The 21,093-nt window shown below is 52.5% G+C and overlaps 2 protein-coding genes across 6 annotated transcripts; one reads left to right on the forward strand and one right to left on the reverse strand.

Moving 5' to 3' along the window:
* The first annotated feature begins 885 nt into the window (after positions 1-885).
* LOC110201632 (acrosin-like) lies at positions 886-7,887 on the forward strand. Its single transcript, XM_020977437.2, has 5 exons — positions 886-1,003; positions 1,137-1,343; positions 1,682-1,968; positions 6,986-7,128; positions 7,295-7,887. The coding sequence occupies exons 1-5, from the start codon at positions 936-938 to the stop codon at positions 7,793-7,795; spliced, it is 1,206 nt and encodes a 401-aa protein (XP_020833096.1). The 5' UTR covers positions 886-935; the 3' UTR covers positions 7,796-7,887.
* Positions 7,888-14,075: 6,188 nt separating this feature from the next.
* LOC110201616 (rab-like protein 2A) lies at positions 14,076-21,077 on the reverse strand. Of its 5 annotated transcripts, none has more exons than XM_020977408.2 (9): positions 20,715-21,077; positions 19,609-19,638; positions 18,302-18,381; positions 17,165-17,244; positions 15,071-15,182; positions 14,862-14,959; positions 14,669-14,752; positions 14,524-14,544; positions 14,076-14,226 (listed from the first exon to the last, which is right to left on the reverse strand). In XM_020977408.2, the coding sequence occupies exons 1-9, from the start codon at positions 21,005-21,007 to the stop codon at positions 14,128-14,130; spliced, it is 897 nt and encodes a 298-aa protein (XP_020833067.2). In that variant the 5' UTR covers positions 21,008-21,077; the 3' UTR covers positions 14,076-14,127. The 5 variants fall into 5 exon arrangements, with proteins under 5 accessions (XP_020833067.2, XP_078004345.1, XP_020833066.2 ...); XM_078148219.1 differs by having other exon boundaries at positions 14,076-14,231; XM_020977407.2 differs by having other exon boundaries at positions 14,524-14,556.
* Between the last annotated feature and the right edge of the window lie 16 nt (positions 21,078-21,093).

A 21,093-nucleotide genomic window follows, 5' to 3' on the forward strand; every position in this document is an offset into this window, starting at 1 on the left:
TGGTGTTTTCACCTACTTCTTCAGTTCCATTCGAGTCACAGGCACCATTGCTGTCAACCTGAAAGTTGGTTAAAGAGACAACAAGCTAAGGTGATGAGTAAATTCGTATTGTTTTATTCCCTTAAGTTAGCAGCATGTAACATGTTACGGGGAGGCAGAGCTTTAACTCTGACTCAAGCAAGCCATTTTAGCAGGACATTTAAACCCTGACTCAGGATGCCTGTGTTACTCAGATTTACAGTCTCCATATATGTTTAACCATAGCATGAGAAAGGAATTTTCTTAACTGAATAGCTTGTAAATACAATACGATAGAAGAATGTCAAAGTGTAAATGATAGACCCAGGATATCTGTGTTTCCTTTACCATTAACATGACACAACATAGCATATGTCCATAAAGTACCAAAATAAGAAAAGTCCCCTTATTCAAGGTAGTGTCAGGGTTGAAGTTGCCTTGGTGGTCATAAGCAGAAGAATGCTCTTGGTCAGCTTCAGCTGTTGACACAGGAAGGGGCATTCTTAGTTCACTCAAAGAGAAGAGATTAATTCAGGTTTTTGGCTGTTACTGGGGCTCAACTGATCTTAAACGATTATCAATCTTTAATAAACCTTGTCTTTAGCTGAAAGAAGGTTTCCTAGGTTCCAGATTCATGTGAGCAGGACCTGAAGAGTGTGTCGCTATTTTGGGGTCCCGTATCCCTAACCCTCTCAAACCTCAACAGGACCACACACCCCGTGGGGCTTTTGTATGGCAACTGCTTTATGGATTTCAGAGAGCCCATGGGGGAGGGGGCCGCGTGAGGCCCCTCGGGTCCCTCCCCCCACATTCTACTCTTGCATCACAGAGGCTCAGGCCTGTGATTGGCCAGGGCAGTGTTCAGTTGGGAACCCTTCGAGGCTTTCAGTTCATACTGGAGGAGGACGGTGATTGAGATGGTTTGGCAGATTGTGCTCTTGTCCCTCCTGTGGACTGGGGGGGCTGACACTCAGAACACATGCTCGTACGTCGAGACACAGGGAAGGGGGGGAGCCACGGACAGGCCCCCCCTCCTCCTTTCCCTCCCGAGTGGTGGTGGGGGCCACAATCTGTGACCCTCCCTTCCCTGGTCACCTCATGATCTCTTCTCCCACCAGGGGTCTTTGTGGACAGAGGCCACTGGTCAGCAACATCGGCAATCGGATCGTTGGGGGCGCAGACGCGAGCCAAGGGGCTTGGCCCTGGATAGTCAGTATACAGGTACAGTATTGGAATGGTAGTTACAGGAAACATATATGTGGCGGCTCCCTCATCGCTCCGAATTGGGTTCTCACTGCTGCTCATTGCTTTGGAGATCAAGCCAAGTGAGTGAACTGGGACCGAGGGGTGGGGGTGGGGTGGGTAAGAGTGATCCATTTCCCGGGGGGGGGGGCTCTCTCTTTTTCTGTCTCTCTGTCTCTGGGGGAGCCCTGCCTGGGCATCCCCTTGATGAGGGGTCCTGGTTTCTCTCTCTCTCTCTCTCTCTCTCTCTCTCTCTCTCTCTCTCTCTCTCTCTCTCTCTCTCTCTCTCTCTCTCTCCCTCTCTCTCTCCTTTCTTCCCTCTTTTCTGCCCCCTCTCATCTCCTCTTCTCTGCCTTCCCTCCCTCCCTCCCTCACTGCCCTGCCTGAGGTAACTCTGGGTCCTCACTGATTCTTTCCCCAGGAACTATAATCTCTGGCGGTTTATGATTGCCGCTCGGGATATTCAGATCGGGTGGATCCATGGCGCCTTGGACTCTCGAGTGCAGGAGCGAAAGCCTGTCAAGATTATCCTACATGAACAGTATAATGAGCACTTTATGAAAAATGATATTGCAGTGGTCCAGCTGGACAGACCCATAGTGTGTGGGGACCTGATCCGCATTGCCTGCCTGCCTCGGACTAGCGAGCCCCTATTTACGTCTAAGGAGAAGTGTGCCATTGCTGGCTGGGGGCTCACAGCGGAAGGTGGTAAGCTTGGGATGGGGCATTGGCAAAGTTGAGGGGGTCATGGCAGCTACAAGAGGGGGCTTCAGGGGCCATAAGAATGATGGGGATCATGGGGTGGCATGGAAGGTGGTGGTAAGTAACCACAGGGGACCTCTGGGATCATGGGGATGCAGGATGACTCCACAGCCCTAAGTGTTGACTCTTTGGGTCTGGGCCAGCTTCCCTGGCAGACTTTGCTGTGCCCACAAGCTCGTTAATTCACTTCCACAAGATGGAGCCAACTTCCCTGAGAGACCCATCCTCAAACACTGCGTCTTGGTTTTTCCTCTTCAAAGCATTTGCTGTAAACTCAGGGGGTGGACACAGACCCCCTTAACATAGTAAGCCTGCCCTGTGATCAGAAGACCCTGACACTTGAGTTATCCGAGGTGGAATAGACATATGGCTGTTTATCAATTTCAACTCCCCCCCCCATCCCTACCACTCCTCATCATTCACATCTATATAGAACCCCGGTTGGCTCCAGAGCTCTCCATAGCATTGGACAGAGCTGGCTCAATGGACTGGCATCACAGAAACCTGCCCTGGAGTCCCAGCTTTGCCCCTGCCTCCCTGGGTGGCCTCAGATAGTCCTGATTCCATTATCCTGTGAGTGTGTTCTCTTCCCCCATTGTGGGGCATCTGCATATCTGAGAAGCCTGCCTTCTACACCTTCACCCAAGGTCAGCCACGTACCCCTGAGGTCCTCCACAGGAGACCTCCTTCCACACGAACATGAATCCATTCGTGAGGTCACTAAGTCAGGTTAGAGCCTATATAATGGAACCGCCAGTGAGATTATATCTCTCCAGTTTGTCCAGAAGGATGGTCTGCAGTCCTTTACAAATGTCACATGGAATCTCCTGATCTGCCTGTCTTGTAATCCTGTCAACAAAGGAAGCAAAGCTAATTTGTCATGACTTATCTTTATAATATTTTATTTTCCCCCAGTTGCATATAAAACAATTTTTAACATTCATTGTTTTTTTTTAAAGTTTTGGATTTCAAATTCTACCCCTCCCTCCCTCATGTACCCCCTTTCTGAGACAGTAAACAATCTGATATAGGTTATACATGTAAGTACAATTTTACATGCAATCTTGTAAATCGTTTCCATATTAGTCATTTTGTGCAAGAAGACTTGAAGAAAGAGAAAGAAAGAAAGTAGGAAGGAAAGAAGGAAAGACAGAAAGAAAGGAAAAAAAGGAAGGGAGGAAGTAAAAGAAAGAAAGAAAGAAAGAAAGAAAGAGAAAAAGAAAAGAAGAGAGGGAGGAAAGGAAGAAGGAAGAAAGAGAGAGAGAAAGAAAGTAATATAGTATGCTTTAGTCTATATTCAGGCAACCTAAGTTCTTTTTCTGGGGACAGACAGCATGTTTCTTCATCAGTCCTTTGAGATGGTCTTGGATCCTTGTATTGCTGACCATAGCTAAGTCATTCTTAGTTGTTCATTGTACAATATTGCTGTTGCTGCTTACAATGCTCTCCTGGTTCTGCTCACTTCACTCCGCATCAGTTCATGTAAGTCTGTCCAGGTTTTTCTGAAGTCCTCCTGCTTGGTCATGACGTGTACTTGATGAAAGCACGCTCACCCTCAATGGTTTCTGCTTTTCTTTCTAACCACTAATGAACCAACCCTCTAATAACACACGTGTTCAAGACTTCTCTAAGAATTCAGCATCCAGCCTGTTGCCCTGCACCAGCAACAATTCCTGGCCCAGGTGCACTTCTTCTTTTCATATCTAAGGGCATCATACTGAGGAAGATTTGTGCAAATGTCTGTCGGGAGAAGGAAAGGTTTTGCAGATGACTTCATGTAGCAGTCAACGTGTTGACGGTAACTGATCTGTCTAAGGTATAAAGACCAGATGATTCTGCTGTCTCCTTTGTTTTTGGATTAAAGGACAATTAGGCAGCAGGATTAAAGAGAAGAGAGATTGTCTAGGGGTAGGGGGGCTGTCCAAATGCTGCTCTTTTGAGAAGGTGTTATTAACTTGTAACACTACAAAGCCTCCTGAATGAAATGTCTTTGTTGGGTTATTTTGCAGTCATGTCTGACTCTTTGTTGACCCCATTTGGGGTTTTCTCAGCAAAGATACTGGAGTGGTTTGCCATTTCACATGGAAAGAAAGCCATAGTCATTTAAAAGAGGTTGGCCCAATCTTCTAGTAGGAAGCACAAAGTGGATGGTAAATGCATGATGCTTAGGTTACACTATGAAGGTGGATGGACAGCTCATGCAAACAGTTCCTCAGCAGCCATATCTTGAATAGGTGTGTCAGGGCAACACTGAAGCAAGCCCAGAATCCAAAAGGAATTGGTTGCTCCATATCAATTTTAGGAGATTATGCAGCACTTTTCAATGATGCCCAGCTTCTCACTGCCACAGAAAATGGCTTCCTAAGCTGCATGTTATCCACATATTCTTTTTTTATGGGGAAAAATGAACAGTCTGAGAAGAATCCAAACGCCAAGTGACACCATGCAATGGCAGCTGCAAACCCACGTCACCGTGTTGGGTGTGAGGAGTGTAAGCAACAGCGTGCCTGCTGGGGCCTGAGGGCCCTAGCTAGGCATGGAGTGAGCAAGAAGAAAAGTCAGCCAGCCAGCCAAGGGTCTGTGTGCAAATGCAGCATGAGAAGAAGCCAAAGAAGACCCCCCTGCCCTGGCAGCTTGGCAGGATAAAAAGGTGGGGTGGTAGCCAATGTGGATGGGCTCCATCTTTGGAGGGAACGGTGGTGTGCTCCAAGAAAATTGGGTTCTATCAATAGACGTAGTTGAGAGAACTCCACCTTCGGGACAGTGAACCTCCTCGTGACAAGTCCCTCTACTCTCTAGACAATGATTGGTGGGCGATGGACGCTGCCATGGGCAGCCTGGAGGGAGTATGATCATGCCCGCTGAGGGCAGGCCTCGGTGGGCACACAGCTGCCCCCAGAATGCTGGGGGGCCATGGGACAGCCCTTCATAGCTGCTCTTGAGTCCCCCCAGCTGCCTTCGGCATCCCTGCTACCCAGGCCCAGGTTCTGCTCCTGGACTGGAAGGCTCTTCCTCCTCCGGTTCACCCTAGAGCTGCCCTCTCCTTCCTCAGCAGGAAGAGTTTCCTGATCCAGGCAGCTCTAAGCCCCAGAGCTGCCTTGTGTTACTTCCCATCTCTTTGAGACCATCTGCTCTGTGGTCACACTGTTCCCCTATCCTCCACCAACTGAAGTTGCTTGAGGTCAAGGACCATTCTCTGAAGTCCCAAGTACACATTCTTCATCACTGTTTGTTGGTTGGCTGAGTGGAAGCCCATGTCCTTTGCCTTCTGGAACAACATATTCCAAGCTCTCTGTTTCTTTATAGTGGTGGCTGCTAAATTGTGTGTGCTCCTTGGTACTCAAATGCTTTCTTTCAGTCTGCTTGCAGTGTTTTTTCTTTGGCCCAGAACCTCTGGCTTCAGGCTGTGATGTTCCAGGGAGTTTTCAGTTCAGAAGGTGACTGATGGCTTTTTTTTTTCTATTTCACTTTGCCCTCTGGTTCTAAGGGATCTGGGCCATTTTAAGATTTCTTGAAATCATGTATCTATACTCTTTTATCAGGGCTTTCAAGTTGTCCGATAATTCTTGAATTTTTTCTTATCTGTTTTCCAAGTCAGTTGTTTTTGCTATGAGATAACCTTACATTGTCTTCTATTTTTTCCAGTCTTCTGACTTTGATTTAATATTTCTTGTCCCACAGAATCATTAGATCCATTCTAAATTTTAGGGAGTTTCTTGTTTGGACAAGATTTTGTACATCTTGTGCTAAGCTGTTAATTTCCTCGCTAGTTCTTTTGTCCAAAGCTCTCATTTCTCTTCCTTTTTTTTTTTTCTGCTAGTGCTACAATTTCACTTTTAAAAAATTTTTTTAAAAAATAACATTTCATCTCTTCCAGGAATTCTACTGACTTTACGCCCAGGCTCTGTTTTCTCTGAGGTTTTGCTTGAAGTCACTTTTTTCTTCTGGGTTTGTGTTTTGAGCGTCCCTGGCACCACAATGGGTGGGATTTGGTTTTTGTTTGCTGATCCTTTCAGCCTGCTTTCTAGCTTCAGACTTTGTTAGGCCCAGGCTCTGTGCACTTCTGGAGGGAATGTCTGGGCTAGACCTGCTCTTGCTTTCTTGGGTGTCTTTGGAGTTCCAATCTTGATGTATATTGAGTGTTGTGTTATTTCAGAATTTCAGGGCAGCCTGCAAGTTTTAAGTGATCCCAAAGTCCTGTCTCTGCCACAAAAGTGGCAAAAAATCCATTGGTGAGCAAGCACACATTTCTCCTTTTCCAGTAATCTTGTATGATTTTTCACCTGTGCCTGGGACCCTACTGTAGGGTAGCCAGCAAAGAGCATGGTGGGATCTCTTGTACCTTTCACATTGGATCCACTTAGCATCTGTGGCTTTGGTTAGGCAGTCATGGATAAAAGTGTGGATCTGAACAGAGCCAAGGACAGAACCCTGAGGTTCTCCACTACAGACCCCCTCCTGCTTGCCCACATCTGTCTGCGGTCCTGGGCTCTGGACCTCTCTTGTGGAAGAGGCTCTCTGAGCTCACACTGTGCCCTCCATTCTCTAGGACTATCTGAGCCTGGTGCACCTCACAGTTTGCTCAGGGGTCTTTCAGACTCCGTCACCCTTCAGGGTGAGGGCATCTCCCCCTTACACCTGCCTCCTTCCCCCATTCTATATCCCCAGGTATACCCCCCACTTCTACACACTGACACTGGGCTCCTGGGATGCCTTCTTGTGGGGCAGGGGAAGGTCTGAGAGCAGATGCCCTCTGTTCTCAGCCCTGGGGAGGGGTGGGAAGCCTGCAGCAGCCACCCCTGGGCTGAGCTTAATGAAGAAAGTGGGAAGGGCCTCAGGGACTGCTGGGATATACCTGGGTCACAGCAGTTTATATCAGGTGGGGAGAGATTTGCCCTGGTCAGATGGGCTGGCAGTGACCTGGGCAAGCAGCTGGCTGACCCCAGACTTCTGGCTGTGACAGGTACCCCACCTAAGACACTACAGGAAGCCGAGGTTAACATGATTGACACGAGGACATGCAATGGAAGCCGCTGGTACTATGGGGCCATTCACACAAGCAACCTTTGTGCTGGCTACGTAGAGGGAAAGATCGACACTTGTCAGGTAACCTGGCCTACAGACCCCAGAGGACCCTCCATCTTCCTGGACTCCCCTCGGGGTCTCATGCTGGCCCCCCCACCATTCCCCTCCCCCTCAATGTGGAGTGAGACCCCAGCCCCCAGCTCCCCCCAGGCCAGGCCGTCCTGAACCAGGTGCTCCTCGTGTCTAGGGGGACAGCGGTGGGCCGCTCATGTGCAAAGACCCGTACAGCGGCACCTATGTGGTGGTTGGCGTCACGAGCTGGGGATCCGGCTGTGCCCAAGCCTATCGGCCAGGCATCTACACATCCACCTGGCACTTTCTGGACTGGATCTCCTCCAAGATTGGGTCGGACATTTCCTACATTCAGCTACCTCCTCAGCCCACGACCCTAGTCACTCTGCCCCATACCACGGCGAGACCTCCTTTTCCCTGGTTGTGGACCCCCTGGTGGTTAAAGTCCACTGCCTCCCAGATGTGGCTCGCTCCTTCCAGGGGTGCTTCTGAGACGTGGCCCAGCAATGAGCCCTGGCCTCCCAGCGGTTCCTTAACAGGTTCCCCTGAGTACCCCAACCCTGGGCTCGTCAAGGCCCAGGCTCTGGGTCCCAGCCAGGCCCTGCCTCCCCCGCTCCCCTTCCCGAAACACTTGAGATTGCTCATGGACTCCATGAAGAGCAACAAGACCAAATAGAGCTCGAGTGCTGTCCACAGGCGGGTCGGCTGCAGCCTGGCCTTTTGTCCTCGACCCCCTAGTAAGAGTCAATAAAGTTGTATGTGAAGCTGGGTCCGCCTGCTACCTCTGTCCTCCCACTCCCACTCCTCGCCCTTCATGGCTGTGGGCGGGTAGGTGGGGGAACCGCCTGGAGGGGCTCAGGGCCCAAGGCGGGGCCAGCAGAAGCTTCCCTTTGTCACACAGCCGATCCACACCCTAGAGAGCCTCTTTCAGCAAGCAGCCTCTGCGTCCTCCCCCGGTCCTCCTCTGCCAGGTTCTTGGGGAGCCTTTCAGCCTAGGGCAGAAGTGAGGAGGCTTTAGGCAACGAAGGCTAGTAAACATGATTTGGGTTTCAGCTTGAGGCACATCTGGCCCTTGTGTGCCAGGCTCGGACTCGGAGGACAGCCCTTTCTCTGCTGCAAGTGACTTCACTTCCTGGGCCTCAGGGTCCTTATGTGGCAGACGGTGGCTGCAGGGCTGGGCTAGATTGTCTCTGAAGCACCTTTGGCTTGAAATCCATGATTGGATGAGGTAGGACGCCTGTGCAGGCCAGCCCACCGAGCCCTGTGACCCCCTTCCCCTGCCCCTCCCCAGCCTCCGTCCTCATCCTTCATGGCTTTGGGTGGACCAGACACAGTCCAGCTCCCTCCAGGGGGTCTCCAAAGCCAGCCAGGCCCCTCAGCGATGGAGAAGCCTCAGAAGAGGGTCCTCACAGGTGGTCTGCACGCTCCTCAGATGGGACTCCAGCATTCAGGAAGCCGTCTTTTTTTTAAAAATTATTTTGAATTATCAACAATCACTTCTATAAGCTTCTGAGCTTCAAGCTTTTCTCCCCCTCCCCCCCATCTTCCTCCCCAAGACAGCCCCATGATCTGATATAGGCTACACATGTACATTCCTATTAAACATGTTTTCACATTAGTAGTGTTGTAAGGAATAATTAGAGCCAATAGGAGGAACCACCAGAAAGAAGAAACAAAACTCAACAGAAGAAAAAAATCCCAGATATTATTCTTCAATCTGCATTCAAACTCCGTAGTTCTTTCTTTGGACGTGGATAGCATTTTCCATCACGAGGCCTCTGGAGATGTCTTAGGTCCTTGCGTTGCTGAGAAGGCCTAAGTCTATCAATGTTAGTCATCGCACAACATGGCTGTTACTGTGTACAACATTGTCCTGGTTCTGCTCACTTCACTCTGCATCACACCATATGGGTCTTTCCAGGCTTTTCTGAAGTCCGCCTGCTCATCATTTCTTATAGCACAATAGTATTCCATTCCATCGTTCAGCCATTCCCCAGTCGATGGGCAGAGGAAGCCCAGTCTTGCCCACTGCATGACAACCCTGGGGCCTCTGCCTTTCCCCCTCAGCCCAGGCTTCTTTTCCTGGCTGTTCATCTTGGTTTCCTGTACCTGAGCCTCCAGTGTCCTCTCCCTCCTGGTCACTTCTCTCCAGACACTCCCCCACCCTCAGGTCATTCAATGTCCTTCTTAAAGTATGACATTTCAATTGCTCACTACCCAAGATGGCCCCACAATGGCCCCTCTCCCTCCGGACCCCTGTCCTCTTAGAATGGAGCTCTCTACAGCTTTTGGGGGACTTGCCAAGGGACACTGTTGATCCATGTTGGCCTTGCAACCTCCAGGCCTTCCCATCTCCTGTTTGTGGAGCTGATTTTTCCAATCCCAGAAAGTAAGAAACTGGTATAGGCTTCTCTAGTCAGGAAATAACCAGGCAGTCAGCCTCTTACCAGGATGGCATCTATGACCACCGGGCAGTGGGTGTAGTCAGGATGGCCACAGAACTCCACAGACTTTGGACCTGAAAGGGACTGGCTTCTTCAGAATCCAGAGTCACCTCCTCCAGCCACTCCTCAAAGGCCTCCCCTGCCCCCACACGCCTCGTAGGGGTGTCGTCTCTGCTTCTGTGCTTATATCAGCACTTTGTTCTTCCAGGCCTGCCCTCACTGCTCCTGCACCTAAGAGCCCTGCAGATCCACCGAGATGGAGCACCATCACAGTCTAAGGGGCCACATGTGTCTGTTAGCAGATCAGGGTCCATGTGCATCAGACAAGGGTCAGAGGTCCTGCCTAGAGAGCCCCGCGGAAGCGCTCTGGCCCACTCCTGCTTGGCCATCCTCCTTCTCTTTGATCAGCACTTAGGCCATAGGTGCTTGACACTGGAGAAGATTATTTCTCCCCTGATGGGGAGGAGAGGCTGGCTTCCCACTCACCCCCAAGGCCTCCATTAAAGTAGCTGGCACTTGAGGCAGCTCCACTTCTGATGACGGAAGTCTGGTTCTTGTTTTTCCTTTATCCACGTGTTTTTGCTATTGTTAATTTTTTCTTCCTAGCTTTTCTTTTTTTGGGGGGGGCCAGAGTTTCCTGATGCCATTTGCCCCTTGGAGAAATGAGTCACCCTCGTCTCTGCCCTCTACTTGGCATCAGAGGCTTGTGGAGCCCAGAGGGCCCCTTCCTACCTTTTGAGGCTCTTTACACCCTCCTATGCATCCAGAAGTCTGGGGGCCTCCCCACTCGCCCCTATCAGAATCACTCCACCCCTAGCCAGTGGCCAGTGCCTTCCCCTCAGACTCTGCACGCTCTTTAAGTGTGGTCTCCCTGTAAGAGCGTGAGCCCTTTCTTACCTTTCTTTAAGAAAGGGCCTACTTGACCGAGCTAATATAATAAAAATGACAATCCTACCTAAGCTAATTTACTTATTCAGTGCCATACCAATCAAACTACCAAAAAATTATTTTATAGAGTTAGAAAAAATAATAACAAGATTCATTTGGAAAAACAAAAGGTCCAGAATATCAAAGGAACTAATGAAAAGAAATGCAGGGGAAGGTGGCCTAGCAATTCCAGATCTTAAATTGTATTATAAAGCAGCAATTATCAAAACTACTTGGTACTGGCTAAGAAATAGGGAGGTAGATCAGTGGAATAGGTTAAATATGCAAGACACAGTAGTCAATGACTATAGTAATCTATTATTTGATAAACCCAAAGACCCCAGCTTCTGGGATAAGAACCCACTGTTTGAAAAAAAACTGCTGGGAAAACTGGAAAAGGGTATGGCAGAAACTAGGCATAGACCCAAATCTCACACCATATACTAAAATAAAGTCAAAATGGGTTCGTGACTTAGATGTAAAGGCTGATACCATAAGTAAACTGTGAGAACAAGGAACAGTTTACCTATCAGATCTATGGAGAACAGGAGAATTCATGACCAAACAGGAAATAGAGAACAATATGACAAGCAAAATGGATAATTTTGATTACATTAAATTGAAAAGTTTTTGCACAAAATACTTCTGAGGAGGGACAGGGTCAAAAGAAAGAATAGAATAAATGGGAGGGCAGGATAGGATTAAGGGACATAGTTAGTTTTTCACAACAAGTCTACTAAGGAAGTGTTTTGCATAACTGTACATGTACAACCTATATTGAGTTGCTTGCCTTTTCAATGAGGGTGGGTGGGGAGGGAGGAAGGGAGAAAATTTGGAACTCAAAGTTTTAAAAAACACGTTTTAAAAAAATGTTTTCACATGCAACTGGGAAATAAGAAATACAGGAAATGGGGTACAGAAGTCTATCCTGCCCTACAGGAAAATAGAAGGGGAAGGGGATAAGAGAAGGGAGGGGGGAGAGATAGAAGAGAAGGCAGACCAGGGCAAGGGGTATTCAGAATGCATGCCATCTTGGGGTGGGGAGAGGGGATAGAAATTTGGAACTCAAAAACTTGTGGAAGTGAATATTGAAAACTAAAAAATAAATAAATTTCTATTTAAAAAAAGAAAAAAAATAAAAGTTTTTGCACAAACAAAGCCAATGCAACTATGATCAGAAGGCAGATAGAAAACTGGGAAAGAATTTTTACAACCAGTCTCTCTGATAAAGGCTTCATTTCTAAAATATATAGAGAATTAAGACAAATTTATAAGATTACAAGCCATTCCCCAATTGATAAATGGTCAAAGGATATGAACAGACAGTTCTCAGATGAAGAAATTAAAGCCATCTATAGCCATATGAAAAAATGCTCTAAATCGTTATTGATTAGAGAAATGCAAATCAAAACAACTCTGAGGTACCACATCACACCTATCAGATTGGCCAACATGACAAAACAGGAAAATGAGAAATGTTGAGAAGATGTGGGAAAACTGGAACACTAATACATTGTTGGTGGAGCTGTGAACTGATCCAACCATTTTGGAGAACAATTTGGAACTATGACCAAAGGGCTACAAAAGTGTGCATACCCTTTGATCTAGCAATAGCACTTCTAGGGCTGTGTCCCAAAGAGATCAAACAAATGGGGAAAGGACCCACACGTACAAAAATATTCATAGCAGCTCTTTTTGTGGTGGCAAAGAACTGGAAATTGAGGGGATGTTCATCAATTGAGGAATGGCTGAGCAAGTTGTGGTATATGAATGTCATGGAATACTATTGTGCTATAAGAAATGATGAGCAGGTGGACTTCAGAAAAACGTGGAAAGACTTGTATGGTCTGATGCTGAGTGAAGTGAGCAGAACCAGGAGAATGTTGTACACAGTAGCAGCCACGTTGTGCAATGACTAATATTGTTAAACTGAACCCTTCTCAGCATTATGAGGATCTAAGACATCTCCAGGGGCCTCACGATGGAAAATGCTGTCCCTATCCAAAGAAAGAACTATGGAAGTCAAATCGCTATCACTTATTTCTACCTTCTGTTGAGTTTTGTTTCCTCTTTCTGATGGCTCCTCCTATTGGTTTTAATTTTTCTTTACTTCACTAATGTGAAAATATGTTTAATGGGTATGTAAATGTATAGCCTATATCAGATTGTGCACTGTCTTGGGGAGGGTGGGGGGAAGGAAGGGGGAGAAAAATTTTCAACTCAAAAGCATATGGAAGTGATTGTTGATAAATCAAAATAAATTAATAAAAGGAAAAAAAAAGAAAAAAAAGAAAGGGCCTACTAAGTGCAGCATCCTGGTTGGAGAGAAAAGCGAGGGTCCATCCGGGAAGGGAGGGATTTGAGAGTGGTTCCAAACCAGGGGTGCTATGCGTCCCGGAGCCTGGTCTCCATCCAGGAGTCCTCTGCCATAACCCGGCTGTGTGACCCTGGGCAAGTCACTGCTCCACCAGAGGCAGAGAAGGTGCCAACTTCCTGGCAGAGAGATCTCCACCCCAGTGAAGTCCCAGGTCCAGGGGCTAGCCCCTGCTGGGAAGCCCGACTCCCTTCAAGCCCGGGACATTCTCTCACCCTGCCCTCACATAGGTGAGTCTCCATTTCCAGAGAATCATCTGAAGCACTTGGTGACTGCGGGTATTCTGTTCTCAGCCATGCCTCTGGTCTCCTTTTGGGGAGCCCCACAGTTCCAGAACATTCCTCTTGTTCCCAGGGATGCCTGCTTGCCCAAGAGGGAATCAGGGCCATCCCATGAGACTCGATGGCCATTCTCACCCCCATCCCACTCAGCCCGACCCTGCATCCGCCAGAGACCTCCTTCCATCTTCTGGCTCTTCCAGGAGATGCGGCAGCCCTGGCCGTTCTTCTCACTTGCCCCAGACACCCTGGGTCTGGAAGCTGGGATGCTCAAGCCACGTTAAGTGCCTCCTGTGCGCCAGGCCCTGAGCAGAGCACTGTGGGCACAAAGAGGGCACCCGACAGGCCCTGCCCTGGAGGAACTGCCAGCCTAACAGGACAGAAAAGAAGCGAGCCATGAATGGGACGAACCCTGCCCCTGCCAACATCACTGGGCATCCACTTCTCCCGTGATGGTCCTCCTGACTGGCCTCCGTGGCTCACGTGGCCGCTCCTCCCCTGCCGATGACGCAGATTCAAGCTGAAAGCCCCAATTCCAGCCTCCTTCCCTCCATGGCTCCTTCACAGGAAACCCTGGTTGTGGATGAGGTGGATTTGGGGACCTTCACTGGTCATCACCACTGACAAGGGAGAGAAAGGAGAGCTCCATGGGGCCATGCCCACTGTAAGATGCCAGGCTGACCCTGCTGTTCAAGAGGAAGGAGCCGGGCCTGAGCTCCAGTCATCGACCACCAGTCTTACCCACCCACAGAGCCTGGCTATCAGCAAACAAACCTGCGGGCATCTGGGAACAGGGAGCATGGATGTGTCAAGGCAGGGGGAATCCAGGACGTTGTATGGATACAGGGTCTATTTGTTTTTTTATGGGGAGGGAAGAAAGAGTTGATCGGAAAGTTAAGAATCTGTTTACCAAGGAATAGGCCCCACGCTCAATGCTGAGAAAAAAATATTTAATGTTCTGTTCCTTGGGTGGATCCATAGAATATCACCTCATTGCCCCAGTCCAAACGGGGTAGGGATGGCAGACCACCCCTTCTTGTCCTGGGGGGGGGGTGGATGTCCAGCACTGACTCCGATCCCTCACCTGTTCTGGGATGTGTGCGGGGATGAGGGGGATGGACTGTCCATCTCCAGCATCCTGTTATGGACCCTGCTCCCTCCCTTTTGGGTTGGGGTCTCTGTGCTTCTCTTGCCATATCCCAGGGCTGGGAAAGCTGGGGACCAGTGAGGCGCAGGAGGGAGTTGGCGGAGGGGGCAGTAGCAAGGTGGGGGTGGTGGGCCCCAGGCTGCTTCATGGCATGCTGGGGAGGGCAGGGGAGACTCAGGGAGACGGAAGATTCCCGAGGGCTTCACTCTGTTCCTGGTCCGACCCGGACCCTACCTTCTTCTCCAGCTCAAAGTTCTGTGAGAAAAGCTGTAGGTGAGACACCTGCCTCAGACAGGTCCAAAGTCAGAGGATGTGCAGGGGCAGGAAGGGAGGGAGGAAAGGAGGCTCCCCCCAGCCCCAGTCCCCTCCCAAGCCCCACCTCAAGCTCTTGTAAAACCTCATCCATGAAGTCTTGGGAATTCTGTTTGTAAGAAACTGCCAAACGGATAGCATCATTGAAGAGCTGGGAGAGAAGAGAAAGAGGGTCCTCAAGGGGCGGGGCGCGCCTCCCTGAGACCCTGTGCCCCCGCCCAGGCTGTGCTCGCCCATCACCCCCAGCCCAACAAACTTGCCTTCACAACATTGGTGCCGTCGGCGGCCGAGACAAAGTACAGAGGCAGTGCAAACCTTCTGGCAAAGTTGAAGCTTTTCTGGGTCACGTTGGTGTCGGCTGGAGAGGGAGACAGGGTCAGTGCAGGTGGCCAAAGGAAGGGGCTGCGCGGCTCCGGGTCAGCCCGCCTGCCTCCCCACCCCCTCACCCACCCCAAGGTCCGGCCCCCACCATCAATCTTATTGGCCACCACGAGGCAGGGAATCTCGGGGCGGAACTCTCGAAGCTCCGAATACCAGGTGGTCAGGTTCTTGTAGGTGACCTTTCTCTGCACATCGAACACCTGGGGTGAGAAGAAGGGGCCAGGCAGCTCTAAGGAGGCTCCCCTCCCCACTGCTGGAGCCCTCAGACACAGACATCCAGGACGCTAAGAAAAAAGGGCGCACGGGGGGGACGCAGCTGCAAATGAGTGCAACCCTGGCACCTGTTCAGAACTTAGGAGCTCCAAGCCCTTCGCTTCTAGGGGCCAGCCCCTCAGCAAGCCCTGGACTCTGGATGCCACACAGCCGGCAGGAAGGGCACACCCCCCATCCATCAATCAGTCAATTGGCAAGGCAGCTTGGCAGGCTGGCACTCCCCATCTCCACCCGGCTCCCACTTGTACCACAGAGAGTAGGACTGCTCTGGGTTCCTGCCTGCCTGCTCCAGGCCCATCCTGGTTCTCTGCACTTGTCTTCATTCCCCCAGAGGGACTCCGGGGGCTGCCCTTGGTTCAACCACTGACCAGGGCTTGTTCCCAGAGGCGGAATTATTCAGTCCCGTCAGGCTCTCAATGGGACCTTGTTTCTGCCCCTGGCACCAGGATGGGCATCTGTGCATCAGCTCTGTCAGCCCTTGGGGGTGCCTGGGGCCACAGAGCCCAGGCCTGAAGGGATCGGGGTGTGCCTTTGCCTGCCCAGGAAGCCCCGGGGGCTGGGGAGTCTCTGGTGGGAGGGCTCCTGGCAGACATGGGCCCAAGGCGCCCACCCCGACTCACAGAGACTCTTCTCTGGGTCTTGGAAACTCACTAGACGGGGTCCACGTGAACAGTTTTGCGGGGCTTTCTGGGACGCAGGGGGGCAGTGCTGCCCAGTAGATAGAGCCACCCTTGGGAGTCTGGAAGAACACCCCTGGCGAGGACAGCTTTCACCTCCCAGGGTCCTAGGCAGTGAAGCCCATCCCTCGCACAGACGGGGCATCCTTGTGGACGTCACAGGATGGGAGGACTGACCGGACAGACGATTACTTTCCTCCAGCTGGTCCTGGGGCAAGGCCTACCCAGGGGTCCCAGGCTATCTGAAAGCTGAACTGCTAGCTTCCAGAACCCCTGAGATGCCCCGCCAACCACCTCCTTCCTACTCTACTCCCCAACAGGAGAGCCCGGACAGCCCTTCCCTAAAGTAGGTGGGGACGACTCCTGGCCTGGTCTGGCCTGGACATCCCCCTCCTCAGACTCAGTCCTTCATTGTTAAAGGCACCGTTATGAAGGAGCCAAGTATGTGGAAATCAGGCGGCAGCTTTTTCCCATCCGAGGCCAGACTCCCCAAATCTCTCCACACGGCACGGATACTGGGAGACACTGTCCTCTGGGAACACTTCCTTCTGCCTCCTCCCGGGGGGCCAAGTGTGGAAAAATGGAAGGGGGAGGGAGACAAGCTAGGGGCTTTTCTCCAGGCCTCAAAGGCCACAGATGGATGACCCAGAAGGTGGCACCACCTGCCCTTGGAGACCTCTGACTCCTGTCTGTCCCCTTGGGAGCCTCCACGCCAGCGCCTTCCTGGAAGGGTCCAAGCTGGGAACCGAGGAGGACAGCGCCCTGGTCAGAGCAGACGGGGATGGATTGAGAGGGGCACTGGGGAGCCCAGGCCCTCAGGGCAGCGGTGGGAACCCCAGCAGGCTCTCATTCCCAGCTGCATCCAAGCCTGGCCTCACCCACTGCCTAGGTTTGGGCTGTCTGGCCTTGAGGGAATCCTGGCCCCTGCCCCAAATTCGTCCAAGCTCTGAGGGGGGTGGAGACCATCCTGCATGGGTGCAAGGGGGTGCCTGGAGAATTCCAAGATCTGCCCAACACCAGGGCCCAAGAGCCAGCTGGGTCCGGAGTGTGAGGGAGGGGGTGGGGCTCTGGGTAGAATCTTGGCGAGACTCCCTCCCTGAGAGCCAGCGGCCCGGAAGGGAGCAAGGGTGCTTTCCCTGTCCCCGGGCCATGGAGGGTCACCAGCCATCACGGGTGCCAGGGCGGCCCAGACCATCCCCGAGACCTGCTGAGTGAGCCCCTCCCCCACCTACCATGATGCAGGCGTGTGCCTTGTGGTAGTAAGAAGCGTGCATGCTCTGAAACCTCTCCTGGCCCGCCGTGTCCCAGAAATCTGTGGCAAAAGCGTGGATGTCAGGGCGTGGCCCCAGCCTCAGGAACCAAGCCCTTCCCACCCCAGGGATAGAGAAGTCACTGGACACGAGCACACACGTGTGCATGCACGTACATCATGCATCATAAACACATGAATGTGCATGTCCAAGCATGTGAGCATGCATGTAGATGTGTGTACACACATGTGCATGAGCATTAACATGCCTGCTGTGTGTGCCTACGCATACATGTACACATTTATGTGTACACACACAGGTACGAGTGTTTACATGTCTGCTGCATGTGCCTGTGCATGCATGTACACACATTTATGTGTACACACATGTGAACACACGAGTATAAGCTTGTACACGTGTGTGCTCTGAGGGTGGGCATTTGCCCACACTTGCCTGGGGTGTCACCAGGAGAGAAGGATGGGGGGGCAATGACAAGGGGGGCATGCTGGCCTGGCTCCCCACGGGAGGGCTGCCCAGGGGACCCCTGCCTCACCCTGCACGCCTTCTCCTCTGCCCAGCCCAGCTCCTTGGGAGTCCTGCGTCTTCCTGACTCCCCCAACCACCTCCTCACTGCCTCCAACGGGCTGGGACAGGGCTCACATGGACACCCGCTAACACTCTAAGGAGCAGGATGGGGGAGGCAAGGCCAGATGAGGGGAGTCTGTAAACAGGGCTGGGCGCGGCCAAGAAAGTGGACAAGTTCAGGCCACAGACAGGGCTGGCAAGGACAGAACAGCCGTGTCCAGCCTCTCAGGGGTCACCCTGGGCACCAGCCGAGGCCGGGGCTCCACAGCTGCCCCAGAGTGGACTGCCCTTACTGGGACCTTTGGCTGGGGGTGGGCTCATGGCTCAGCAGGGGCGCCGGAGAGGGTGGAGGACGTGCACTGACTGTCTCCCACTCTGCCAGACCATCCCAGCCCCGGGCTCCCCTAGGCCCCCTTGCCCACCCCCCTACACCCTTGTCCTTCCCAGGCCCCTCCTGGCACTAAGGCCCCTCCTTCCTCTGGTCTTTCCTCCCTCCCTCTCCTCCTCCTCCCCGACCCACCCGATGCTGCTCACCCACAAGGATGGTTTTGCCGTCGACAGTGGTAGTGTGTTTGTAGAGTGTCAGGGCATAGGTGGACAGCTGCTGGGGCTGGCTGTTCCCCTCGGGTTAAGGACAACTCTAACAGGCAGCAGGGGATGGGGGACTGGAGCCCGGGAGAGAAACATGGGCCAGAGAGAGGGATCGGGGAACTCCCTGCCTAGGAGATGGCAACGGAACCCCAGGGAGCTGATGAGGTCATTGTGAGAGAGAAAAGGGGTGGTGGTGAGAGAGATAGAGAGAGAGGAGAGAGGAGAGAGGAGAGAGGAGAGAGGGAGGGAGAGAGGGGGGGGAAGAGAGAGATAGAGAGAGAGGAAAGAGAGAGATAGAGAGAAGAGACAGAGAGATAGAGAGAGGGGAAGAGAGAGACAGAGAGAGAGAGAAAGAGGAAAGAGAGAGATAGAGAGAAAGAGAGATAAAGACAGAGAGACAGAAACACAGAGAGAGAGGGAGGGAGGGGGGAGAGAGAGAGGAAGAGAGAGAGAGATAGAGAGACAGACACAGAGAGAGACGGGGGAAGAAGGGGGAGAGCGAGAGAGAGACAGAGAGAGAGAGAGACAGAGAGAGTGAGAGAGAACAAGGAAAGGAGAGAGAGAGGGGGCAGGGAGAAAGAGAGAGAGGAAAGGAAGAGAAAGGAAAGAGACAGACAGAGAAAGGGAGGGAGAGAGAGACAGAGAGAGAGAGAAAGAGAGAGGACACAGAGGAGAGAGAGGGAGGGAGGGAGGGAGGGGAATATATATATAGAGTGAGACAGAGACACAGAGACAGAAAGCGAGCAAAGAGAGAGGAGAGAGAAGGGGGGGCAGGGAGAGAGAGGGAGAGAGAGACAGACAGAGACAGACAGAGGCAGAGGCTGAGGAGAGGAGACAAGGATTGTTAGCGCTGCCCTGGAGCTGTGCCCTGGCTCTCCGATGCCCTACTGTCCATCACCAGCCCCTGGGTCAGGGGTAGAGGAGCCAGTGACCAGAGCTGAGGTCAGTGCCCTGAGGAAAAGGCAGGAGTCTCGGGGGTCAGTGATAACTGCTGACACAGAAGGGAGGGGAATGGACCTGGATGATTCAGTGGCTAGTAGGGGGCCGCTTCCCAGAGAAGTAAGGGGGTTCCCAGGTGCTGTGGCCTTGAGCTCGCACTGCGTGGGGAGCAGCCAGCCTTGGCTAGTAGGTCACAGGTGCTCAGAAGAAGGGGTCTAGGTCTCTTCCCACTCCACAAAGCTTCCTGTGTTCACCACCCCCAGCCAAGGCTGTCCCAGGGGCCGAGGGCAGGGAGGGTGCCTAGAGGATACAATCCGTCCATGAGGAATCTCTCCATAAGCCTGCAAGCACAAGAGAGGCTGGTCAGTGGCCCCTCTGTGGGAGGTCTTGACACACTCCTCCATCCCCTTCCAGGTCCCCTATGGCCCCCTGCCCCCCAAGAGGCTTGTTTTCTCTCTGTTTCATAGGCTGGGAGCTCCTTGAGGGCCAGAACCCAGCTTAGCTCTGAGCCCCCGGGGCCCCATGCAGTGCTCTGCCACACAGAGCCTGAGCTGTCCAGGGCACAGACTGTGGGCCCCTGGCAGCCAATACACATTTATTAAGCACCGACTGTGTGCTGGGGCTGGGAAACGGCCGGCTGTGAAGGAGGCAAATGCACTTTTCCTGGTTTGGATCTTAAAGCTCTCTCCTGCAGGGAACCTTCCCACCACTTGCTCCCCAGGCCCACTCCTCAGGTTGGGTGTCACCAAGTGCCTCCTAGAAGGCATCCGTGCCTCTGAGCCACGAAGACCTCAGTTCAAATCCTGCCTTGGACATTTACTAGCTCTATGACCTTGGACAAGTGCCTTCACTTCTCTGGGCCTCAGTTCCCCCTCTGTTAAATGGGTCCCACCACGGAGCACTATGTCCAGGGGAGCCATTATCATCATTACTGTGTCCTCTCTCCTAACTCCTTCCCTGTGATCCAAGAAAAGCCTAGAGACAAGGCCCTAACAGCCAAAGGGAGAGCGTGCTGGCCAGGAACAAGGGCCCTGGGTTCAAGTTCTGTTCTACCTGTGTGTCCCGAGAAGATGGACAAGGGAGGCAGGGTCCTTCAGCCAGCTGTGCTTCGGGTTCCTCTGCTGGGTCTGGCATTCAGGGCTCCCCCCCCAACCCCACCTGGGCTCGGCGTTCAAGCTCCCCCTCAAGGTTCAAGGCTTCTCCCCCCACCTCTGAGCTTGGCGTTCAAGGCCCCCCACCCATTGAACTTGGAGTTTGGGGCTCCCTCCACCTCTGGGCTTGGCGTTCAAGGCATGCCCCTCCCCCGGCCCCTGAATTCAGGGTTCAAGGCTCCCTCCTACAGCTGGGCTTAGAGTTCAAGGCTGCCCACCCACTGGGCTCGGCGTTCAAGGGCCCGTGCTTCCCACCCCCCACGCACTTGGACTTGCCCACGGCGCTGTCCCCGAGGCAGATGATCTTGACGTTCTCGGCCGCATCGTACTTTTCCTGGTCCAGCTCCGGCCCCGCGTCGGCCCCGGCTCCGGCCCGTGCAGGCTCCCCGGCCATGGCGTCCCTGGCGTCCCTGGCCTCCCTGGCCTCGGGCACGGCAGCGACAACCCCGCTGCTATGCAACGGCAGGGGCTGCCCGCGGCGGACGCCGGATGGACGCCAGGAGGCCCCCCCGGGGCTGCCTTTGGTGCTGCCCGAAGGACCCCGCCACCGGGTGCGCATGCGCAACGTCGAGTGGGCGGGAACGTACAGGGTCACAGGAGCACGCACGGGCGAACGGGAGGACGCAGGGATCACCCATGGGAGGT

Source organism: Phascolarctos cinereus, unplaced genomic scaffold (assembly GCF_003287225.1).
Source record: "Phascolarctos cinereus isolate Bilbo 61053 unplaced genomic scaffold, phaCin_HiC Scaffold_1;HRSCAF=81, whole genome shotgun sequence".
In the NCBI taxonomy this organism is placed as follows: domain Eukaryota; kingdom Metazoa; phylum Chordata; class Mammalia; order Diprotodontia; family Phascolarctidae; genus Phascolarctos; species Phascolarctos cinereus.

Coding starts and splice junctions, on each gene's coding strand:
- LOC110201632 (XM_020977437.2), top strand. CDS start 936: ATGGTTTGGCAGATTGTGCTCTTGTCCCTCCTGTGGACTGGGGGGGCT. Junction 1,344..1,681: donor TGCTTTGGAGATCAAGCCAA/GTGAGTGAACTG, acceptor TTCTTTCCCCAG/GAACTATAATCTCTGGCGGT. Junction 7,129..7,294: donor GAAAGATCGACACTTGTCAG/GTAACCTGGCCT, acceptor CCTCGTGTCTAG/GGGGACAGCGGTGGGCCGCT.
- LOC110201616 (XM_020977407.2), bottom strand. CDS start 21,007: ATGCGCACCCGGTGGCGGGGTCCTTCGGGCAGCACCAAAGGCAGCCCC. Junction 18,382..19,608: donor AGATTCCTCATGGACGGATT/GTATCCTCTAGG, acceptor CGAGGGGAACAG/CCAGCCCCAGCAGCTGTCCA. Junction 15,183..17,164: donor AGGCACACGCCTGCATCATG/GTAGGTGGGGGA, acceptor TTCTCACCCCAG/GTGTTCGATGTGCAGAGAAA.